The sequence below is a fragment of the Bison bison genome, unplaced genomic scaffold, assembly GCF_000754665.1.
Source record: "Bison bison bison isolate TAMUID 2011002044 unplaced genomic scaffold, Bison_UMD1.0 scf7180017864276, whole genome shotgun sequence".
NCBI classification, from domain to species: domain Eukaryota; kingdom Metazoa; phylum Chordata; class Mammalia; order Artiodactyla; family Bovidae; genus Bison; species Bison bison.
The window spans coordinates 274,940-285,242 of NW_011494848.1; the positions used below are offsets into that span (position 1 = coordinate 274,940).

The 10,303-nt window shown below is 37.0% G+C and overlaps 1 protein-coding gene across 3 annotated transcripts in view; it reads right to left on the bottom strand.

Moving 5' to 3' along the window:
• The window catches only part of RAB6A (RAB6A, member RAS oncogene family), a 91,285-nt gene that overhangs the window by 44,706 nt on the left and 36,276 nt on the right, over positions 1-10,303 (bottom strand). For all 3 annotated transcript variants that reach the window (XM_010848841.1, XM_010848842.1, XM_010848840.1), the window contains one exon: positions 3,381-3,439. In XM_010848841.1, the coding sequence (XP_010847143.1) occupies positions 3,381-3,439 (59 nt within the window). The remainder of the gene's footprint in view (positions 1-3,380; positions 3,440-10,303) is intronic.

Below are 10,303 nucleotides of genomic sequence, written 5' to 3' on the forward strand. Positions count from 1 at the left end.
CCAGTCCTGTGGCCACTGCTGAGTTTTCTAAATTTGCTGGCATATTGAGTGCAGCACTTTCACAGCATCATCTTTCAGGATCTGGAATAGCTCAACTGGAATTCCATCACCTCCACTAGCTTTGTCCGTAGTGATGCTTTCTAAGGCCCACTTGACTTCACATTCCAGGATGTCTGGCTCTAGGTCAGTGACCACACCATCGTGATTATCTGGGTCATGAAGATCTTTTTTGTACAGTTATATATATATATATAACCAGATATATATGCAACTGAGGGCAGACATCCTTGTCTTGTTCCTGATCTTAGAGAATACATTCAGCCTTCAAACATTAAGTCTGATATTAGCTGCGTGTTTTTCATAGAGATGTTCTTTATCATGTTTGGACACTTCCCTTGTATTTGTAGCTTGCTGAGTATTTATTACTGAGAAGGTAACAGGCAGGAAGGCCAGGGGTCTCCAAGCGGAGGAAATAGGCTGCAAGTGTCAGACATTTTTTATCTCTCCCTTAAGCGGCAGGAGGAAACAAACTACAAGTGTCAGATTTTTTTTCTTTCTCCATACAAAATTAAAAGCAGGTTTCTCTATGGAAATGTTTTTCTTAAGCTATGTTAATGAAACGATGTATCTGCTTTGGAATTTGCCTTTCTTCAAAATGGTTCCACCTAAGATTAACATTTTTTCTTTTCTCAAACCTTGGACTGATAATAGCTCAACAAACCAGGAGTCATATCAATTGTTTTATGGCTGGGGGATGACACACCTCAAGCCATCCTATCTCAAAAATGCATTTTGTGGGAGAGGGGCCTGGTGAAACTCCATCAGCCTTGAGGTGTCTCTCTTACCTGATTAATAGCTTTCTAACAGACATAAAACACCTTGCTAAAGACTAGCAGGGGGCACTCTCCATCCTCCTTCTGATGTCTGTGTCAGAAGCTTTTCTCAAAAGCTCTTGAGCGATCAAGCCTGGTCTCTGGTTCCGAAGCTAAATCTTCTTCTTCAGAGATCACAAATCCGACATAGTTCACCATAAGCTATCATCATCATCAAAGGCTACTGGGTTGTGTCAAACGCTTTTTCTGTGTCCACTGAAATGATCATGTGATTTGTGTCCTTCTTTTTTTTTTTGGCAACAACGCACGGTTTGTGGCGTGTTAGTACCTCAATCAGAGATCAAACCTGGGCCCTCAGGAGTGAGTGTGCAGAGTCCTAACCACTGAACCACCAGAGGATTTCCCTGATTGTGTCCTTTAGACTTTTCATATAGCATATTTCATTACTTTTTGTATGTTAAATCAACCTTGCAACCTCGGTACTAATCTACCAATCCCACCCGGTAAATGGCATAGATCCTTTTTACAAGTCAGCAAATTCAGTTTGGTAGTATTTTGCTAAGGTCTGTTGTGTTTATATTCATAAAAGATATACCCTGTAGTTTTATTTTTGATGTCTTTGCCTGGTTTGGGTATCCTCATAGGATAAGCTGGAAAATGTTTCTTCCTCTTCTATTTTTGGAAATGTATGAAGTATTAGTGTTGTTCTTCATGTATTTCACTGAAGTGATCAGTGAAGGCATCTAGTCCTACAATTTTCTTTGCGAGTTTAAAAAAGAAAAAAATTATTTATGGCCGTCCTGGGTCTTTGTTGCTGCACATGGGGCTTTCTCCAGTTGCAGTGCACGGGCTTCTCATTGCAGTGGTTTCTCTTGCTGTGGAGTACAGACTCTAGAGCACAGGATTAGTAGTTGTGGCGCACAGGCTTAACTGCCCTGTGGCATGTGGAATCTCCCCGGAGCAGGGATCAAATCCGTGTCCCCTGCATTGGCAGGCAAATTCTTAACTACTGGACCACAAGTGAAGTCCTGTGACAAGTTTTTTGATTGCTAATTTTATCTACTTATTCACAGGTATGTTCAAATTTTCTATTTCTTCTTGTGTTAGTTTTGGTAGTGTATCTTTCTTTGACTTTGTCCATTTCATCTAGTTTATCTCATATGTTGGCCTATAACCATTTTACACTATTCTCTTATAATATTCTCTCATAGTAATCTCTATTTCCATATAGTTGGTTATAAGATTTTCTCCTACACTCCTGACTGTAATAATTTGAGACTCTCTCTCTCTCTTTATTAGTTAGCTAAAGTCTTGTCAATTTTGTGGATCTTTCCTAAGAACCACTTTTGGTTTCATTGAATTTCTTGTTTTTCTGTTCTCTCGTCCATATATTTTTGTTCTAACCTTTATTAGCTTCTGAATTAAGCATGTCTTTATTTTCTGTATTTTTGTTGTCCTGATAACTGGGAGCTTCCTAACACTAGAGGGACTGGCCCTCCCAGAGTTTGCCATTTCCTAGAGATGTAAACTTGCCCATGAGAGGGACTTTCATATGAAAACCAACAAATCCAGACCCATACCCCAACCATCTCCTCAATCACACTCAGAGCCACTATGCCCCTGCCCTAATCACCCCAAGGCCAAGTACCGGAAAACCAAGAACAGCCCCTACAGCCCAGGGAGCACTGAAATTATTAAAACTAGGCTGGTCTTACCCATCCTTCTCACAAAAATCACAATTAAAAAAAAAATCACAATAAAGGCTAGCACCCTAGTACCTACATTTCCTGTCCCCTACCCCATCTCCTGATCAATATCAGTACTTCTTTCATCTGCCCTCCTACTATGGCCTGGAGTGTCCCTCCCTCTTGGAATCTGTGAGTATAACAGCCTTTTCAGTAGCAATCATCTCCTGATCTGTTAGCTTCATCATACCTGAATAATAATAATAAAGCCTACATTTTAAAGCAGTTTCTTACTTCTGCTTAAGTTTACTTTTCTTTTTCTAGTTTCTTAGGGTAGAAGATTAAATTACTGAGTTAATATACCTCTTGTTTTCCTTACAGAACTGCTTTAAGCTGTATCCCATTAGTTTTGGAATGTTGTGTTTTCTTTTTCATTTATCAAAATACTTCCTAATTTCCCTTTTGACTGTCTTTGACCCATTCCCAAATCTCCTTCTATTAATGATTTCTAATTACAGTACTTTTTCTTGACTTCAAGTATAGACCAAAATGTCACAGAACCCTAGACTTGGAAGAAATATCTCCAAAAGAATATCTATCGATATAATCACTCTACTTCTATTCTAGATGGTATTACCAATAACTTTTCAATAGATTCTACAAGAGAAGCTAAAGAAATTAAATGAAAAAGTTGAGGACTATAAGCATAATCAGTTATACTTTGTATTTATACAGCATTTTACAGGTTACACAAAGTGCTTTTATATCCAGGACAATGTAAAAAAGTGAATTTTTAAAAGTACCTTGAACATTACTTGCAAACAAAATAAAGACAACTAGTAGGTTGGAGAAAACAAAATACCTGATAGGTATTGTCGAAACTGTCATACATGAATCTGGTAATCAGTGATGTCTTTCCAACTGAAATGAAAAGAAAAAAAAAAGATTCATTCAGTTAGCACATTAAATTGGGTTCTCAAGTAATTTTTCTACAGAGAACTGCAATTCAATTCATTGAGAAATATCTGAAATGGTTCTACTAATGATAATTTAAAAACATATAGCCCTGAGTTTGTTGAAATGTCTTTAGTAACAGATAATATCTCAAATTGAGAGCACAAATAAAGCATATTCCTTTAGTTAAGAGTTGAGGAAAATAAAGAGAAAACATGAAGGAAAACAATTATGTTGACATCTCTAATTCACAAAAGGCAAGCAAATATTTACTTGGATCCTAACAAAAAGAACTAGGATTATACTAGGAAGAAATTATAGTAACTTCCTGGACAGTAACCTGGGGAAAACAAAGGTCAGATCCACTTCATTCAGTGAATCAAACCTTAATCTCTGGAAGTATGAAGACTAAAGATGAAGAGTTCCAGGAGGGGTATGAGGGCTGTAAAAACTAGACTGCTTAATGAAGTGACCTGGAAAATTGTTTTGAAATTCATCTCAGGATTAGAGCTGTATACTTCTTTGACAGGGCAGTCCCAAAGATTCATAACACTACCTTGTATTGGTATTTTTAGGTTAATCCACAAGGAAGTGCCACTAGGAAAAAATAGTGGTATACTGCCAATATCCTTATCCACAGGCACACTGTTCAAGGGCAAGAACCATATCTAATTCTCCTATTTCTCCAGTAGCTTGGCCAAGACTCAATAAATACTAAATGAATACAATAAATTTTATCAATTAGAAAACAACTGGGCAAATAAAATATTTCAAATGCTCCCCAAAATGTAAATACTTTGGGAAAAAGAAACAATACCTGGTCATTCATATTTTTGTATGGATTTAAGTAACTTTTGATTTCAACTTCTGATCTTTAAGAGACCTGATTTGGGCCTCTTTATTGCATCCTCCAGCCATGTTTCATATGAAAACATGAGGAAAAAACTGAGCCAAAGAGATAAGAATCTCATAAAATCACCTACTCCCAAACGTCTTATTTCAAAGAATCTAAAGTAGCAGGTAGAAGAGCTAAAGCTACTTTCCCTAGATCATAGTCAAAAGCAAATTAATATTTGAGAGGAAGTCTCTATCCGGAGCAATGAGTAGACCGATGCACTTCTTCATTAACAGATCAGTTCACTTCGGTCACTCAGTTGTGTCCGATTCTTTGCAACCCCACGGACTGCAGCACGCCAGGCCTCCCTGTCCATCACCAATAGTAGATAGTATAGTTTTTATTTTGTTTTGAAAAATGTCCCTCCTTCTTTATAAAAAGAGCAAAATGCATGCTACAAAGCAGGCAATACAGAAAAGACCAAGAACAAAGTGAAAATTACGTATATCCTACCACCTATATATAACTAATGTTAAGACTTTAGTATATTTCTAAAATGCTTTTATATATAAAAATATATATGTATTTAAAGGCAAAACCCACCATTCATAGTAAAGTCAGGAACAATACAGATACTACTATTAATATTATTTAACACCGATAAGAATCTATAAAAAGTAAATCTAAAAATCTGAAGAGATAAAAGGCAAAATAGTGATGGGGGAAAGAAAGGTAGAGAAAAGCCAAGGAACATACAAAATATACAGTGAAGAAATACAAAGTACCTAGTTAAAACAGTTTTTATTCAAAAGATTAAAATTTCATTACTAAGCATTTTAAATATGATTCTTCAATATAGGATCTTTGTAAATAAATTGTTCTTGTTCACCTCAAAACCTTCTGTAAAATGGTATGTAAACTTATAATGATTTGCTTAATGTTTGCTTTCCTTGATAAATGTAAGGCCCATATTTGTCTTATTTAGTCCACATCATCAGAGTCTGACACACCTTTGCTGAACTGATAATAATTTTCCAGAAGGTAAAAAATACATATCTAGGGTTCTTCCAAATAAATATTATTTTTAATTAAACAAGTTATTTTATTATAAATACTTCTACTACAAAACACAACAAAGTGATAATATACTTTATATTTTTAAAGATGCCTAATGAGAATAATTTTTGTTCAGTACAAGGACTACATATTACATATAGCACTACAATAGAGTATTGCAATAAAGCCAGTTATATGAAAAACAACAACAACAACAAACCCTATGGTTTGTAAATCCAAGGCAATGGGTTTGCTTCTATGTATAATAATGATAAAAAAATTTAAACAACCAGCTTCCCCCACTACCTGAAAGTAGAGTGTTCGTATGAAACCTTTCCTAAGCCAAAATGGCATAAAGCAAAGCAGCCATTACCTTAGGACACATCTTGCTAAGTGGATGCACAAAATAAAATCAAGTTAAAGCACAGATGCTCACCCACACAGTTCAAAGCTATAACGGCTTGATGCTAAGTATAGTTCCCAGGGAAGGAGCTTGGAGGTTCCACTCCTGCTGCCTGGGGTACGTGTTGCCTCAACAACACCTCTCTACGTAAAAAACACTGAATGCTATTTTCACTTTTTGGTAAAAGCAAAATTCCTCTTCAGATTTCTTTTGGGTAGTGAAAACAAGTAGTCATGGGTCTTACACAAAAGTAAAGTGGCATAAAGCAGACTTGTGAAAAGCAGGGAATACTGTATCTTTTTCTCCCTCAGATCTTATACTGGGTATTTTATAGGACAGTGCTAACCTTGACATTAATTTGCAAGAAGTGAATTTTATTTCCATCTTTCAAGAAATGGTAACATGCTCAGGAGTTTAGAAAATTGCCCAAGGTAATTCAGTTCCCTATTACAACATGATGCCATTCCATTTCTAACCAAAGGTCATGTTCTTCTCAATATACTACTTCCTTTTGCTATTTAAAACAAGCCCCCTCCCCCCTCCCCCAAAAAAACCCATGGTCACCACAGCAGAAAAGCTACTGTTACTACCTACCTAGCCTCCAGGTTTTAAAGAACCTGAACTTAGACCATAAGAAATAGAAAATGAAAGGGAGTATATCCTTGAAAGAAAAAACCTCAAAGAATGAGATTTTTCAGGCAGTAACTTTTTTCCTGAAGCACTAGGAAACATAAGGGCTTCCACGGTGGCTCAGTGGTAAAGGACCTGCCTACCAATGCAGGAGACACAGGTTCAGTCCCCAGATTGGGACAATACCCTGGAGAAGAAAATGGCAACTCACTCCAGCACTCTAGTATTCTCACCAGGGAAATCCATTATACAGAGAGGAGCCCGGCAAGCAACAGTCCAAAGGGTCACAAAAGAGCTGGGCATGACTTAGTGACTAAACAACAAACAATGAAACACAACCTAATGGGCATGTTTCTGGTAGCAGAAGACCCAATTCCTAAAAGGTTTGAGGAGTCACAGGACAAAGTTCAGGGCTCAAAGAACACTTAGAAAGATTGGGAAAGTAGACTTCTGCAAGAAAGAGAGCTGCAAATAGAGAGATTTGTATTTAAAACGTGTCCAAACTCTTGGCTGATGTCCTCAATGATCTATGAGGACTTGATGGGGAGACCTCAGGGTTCCCAGCAGCAGATGGATGTTAAGAGTTCAGAATTTGAATCCAGCCAAAGTAACTGCCTTCTAGGACAAAACAACTCTTTGGAGACAATAAAATCTAGAGTCTGTATATATGTATTCTTCATCGTCCTGTATCCAATTAAAAAAGTGATAAAAAGAAATAAAAATATATAATCCATACCCAAGAAAAAAAGTAGTAAAAAAACAGACCCCAACCTGGACGGAGGGGAGTTTGGGGGGATAATGGATACATGTATATGTACGGCTGCATTCCTTCTGCTATTCATCTGATACTATCACAATATTGTTAATCCGCTATACCCCAATACAAAATAAAAAGTAAAAAAAAAAAAAAACTAAACCAAAAGACTCCAAGATGAGTCAGATTTTGTAGTTAGCAGACAAGCATTTAAAGCAGCTATCAGAGACATATTCTAGACCTTGGAAGAAGACATGTATAAGAAATAAATAAAAGGAAAATTTCCACAGAGAAAAATGAGAAAAAAGAATCAAACGTAAATTGCAAGTACTTACAATAAGTAATCAGAAAAGTAATTGTATGGATTTAACAGCTGATAGAAATGGCAGAAGAAAGAAGTGAAGCTGAATATAGATCAAACAGTTTAACATATATATAAAAGAAGTTCCCACTGGATAAGATAGAAGAAATTAGGGGAAAATATTTGTAGAAATAATAGCTGAAAACTTTTCAAATATAGTGAAAGGTTAAGAACTTACAGATCCGAGAAATTCAATGAACAGGACAAATACAAAGAAAATCATACTTTGACAAACTATTAAAATCCAAGTATAAAGGAAGAAAACCCTTGAAAACATCCAGAGAAAATGTACTACACATAGGAGGTGGAAGGGGGAAGAGGCAGGAGGAGAGTGAACATACATTTTTATGAACTCCTCCACAGAGAAAGTGAGAACACAAGACAATGGAATTACATCTTTAAATTTCTTAATGAAAATATATATTTTTCAACACTTAAATACTATATCTCATAAAACTACCTTTCAAAAATGAAGATTAAGTGAAGATTATAAAGTAAGGTCATAAAGTGAAATCGCTCAGTCGTATTCGATTCTTTGCGACCCCATGAACTGTAGCCTATCACGCTCCTCCATCCATGGGATTTTCCAGGCAAGAGTACTGCAGTGGTTTGCCATTTCCTTCTCCAGAAGATCGTCCCGACCAAGGGATGGAACCTGGGTCTCCTGCATTGTAGGCAGATGTAATTAGCGTCTGAGCCACCAGAGAAGTCCACAGACAAGTGAAGATTACAGACAAACAAAAGTGAGAGAATTCCTTGTCAGATCTGTAATACAAAAAAGCTTCGGAATTACCTGGTGGTCCATCAGTTAAGAATCTGTCTGCCAATAAAGGGAACACACATTCAATCCCTGGTCCAGGAAGATCCCACACACCACGGAACAACAAAGGCTGTGTACCACAACTACCGAGCCCACGCTTGGCAAGAAAAGAAACCACTGCAATGAGAAGCCCGAGCACCACAACAAAGAGTAGCCCCCACTCACCGCAACTAGAGAAAGCTCGTGCAGAGCAACAAAGACCCAGCAAAGCCAGAAACAAATAAATAAATAATTTTAAAAAGAGAGAGACAGACAATTAAGAGAGTGAAAAGGAAAACCCAGATTGTGAGATATGTGAAAGGGAAACCAGTTTCAGAATGACACTGTAAGGAACTGCATACACCAACTTCCCAGGGGAACTGGTAAGAATTTAAACAAAACAAAAAGCATTTAAAATCTCTGGAAACAGTCCTAAAGGCATAAAGCAAATGAACATTTACTCAAGAAAATATACTAAAATTCAGTAATAAAAGAATGTCTGTGGTATTTGAATAACAACAAAAAAGCCATGTACAAGTATGTTAAAAACAGCTTTATTCATAATGGCCAACAACCAGAAGTAATCTAAATCTTTATCAATAAGGGAATGGATTAAGAATTCCCTGGATGTCCAGTGGTTAGGGCTCTGTGCTTCCACTGTGGGGGATACGGATTCAATTTTAGTCTGGGAACTAAAACTGCACACACCCTGGGACTAAAAAGAAGGGAGTGGGGGGGGGGGGGGGGGCGGAAATGGATAAATTATGGCATAGTAATAACAAAATATTACACAAGCAAAAATAACATCTTATATACACAACATGGACAAATTTCACAGACAATACATGGGGTGAAAGGGGTCAAATATAAAAAATATATATGTTGTATGATTCCACTTATATATAGTTCAAAACTGGCACAATTAATCAGTGGAGATAGAAGTCAAAATAGTAGAAACTTCTGGAATTTCTAACTGGAATATGGAGTCAGGGAAACGTCTGACTGCTAGAAAGACCTATATTTTTATCTGAGGAGTAGTTACAAGAATGTATTAACATGCAAAATTTTCAACAAGCCATACATTTAAAATTTGTCTACTTTATGAACTTCCCTGGTGGCCCAGACGGTAAAGCGTCTGCCTACAATGCAGGAGACTGCGGTTCGATCCCTGGGTCGGGAAGATCCTCTGGAGAAGGAAATGGCAACCCACTCCAGTACTCTTGCCTGGAAAATCCCATGGACGGAGGAGCATGATAGGCTACAGTTCATAGGGTTGCAAAGAGTCAGATACGACTGAACGACTTCACTTTATGACCTTACCAGATATTATACTTTAACAAAAAGAATTTTTTTTTAAAAAGTAAAATACTTAATTATATATATGTGATTCCCAATAAAAACTGCATGTATTTATGTGGATATCATGTAATCCTGATCTATTGTATTAAGGGTCTTTACTTCTGTTGCAGTCTACCCTACACCTGAGAAAAACAACAGACAAACCCAAACTGGGGGCACTCTAAAGCAGGGGTCCCCAACCTCTAGGATCTAATGCCTGATGATCTGAGGTGGAGGTGATATAGTAATAAGAGAAATAAACTGCATAATAAATGTAATGCTCTTGAATTATCCTGAAACACTCCACTCCACTCCTATCTGTGGAAAAAGTATCTTCCATGAAACTCGTCCCTGGTGCCAACAACGTTGGGGACTGCTGCTTTAAAGGATACCTTGCCTCAAGATGGATCATGAAAAACAAACAAAGGCTGAATGAGAAACTGTCACAAACCAAGGGAATCTATGGAGACATGAAAACTAAATGCAATGTGGCACTCTGGACTGCATCCTGGAACAGAAAAAGGGTATTAGTGAAAAAAAATTCTAGTAGCATTCAAATAAATGTCTGGAGAGTTTGGTGATATATAGTAATATACTAATGCCAGTTTCTTAGACAAATGTACCATAGTAATTTTAGATGTTAACATGAGGTAAA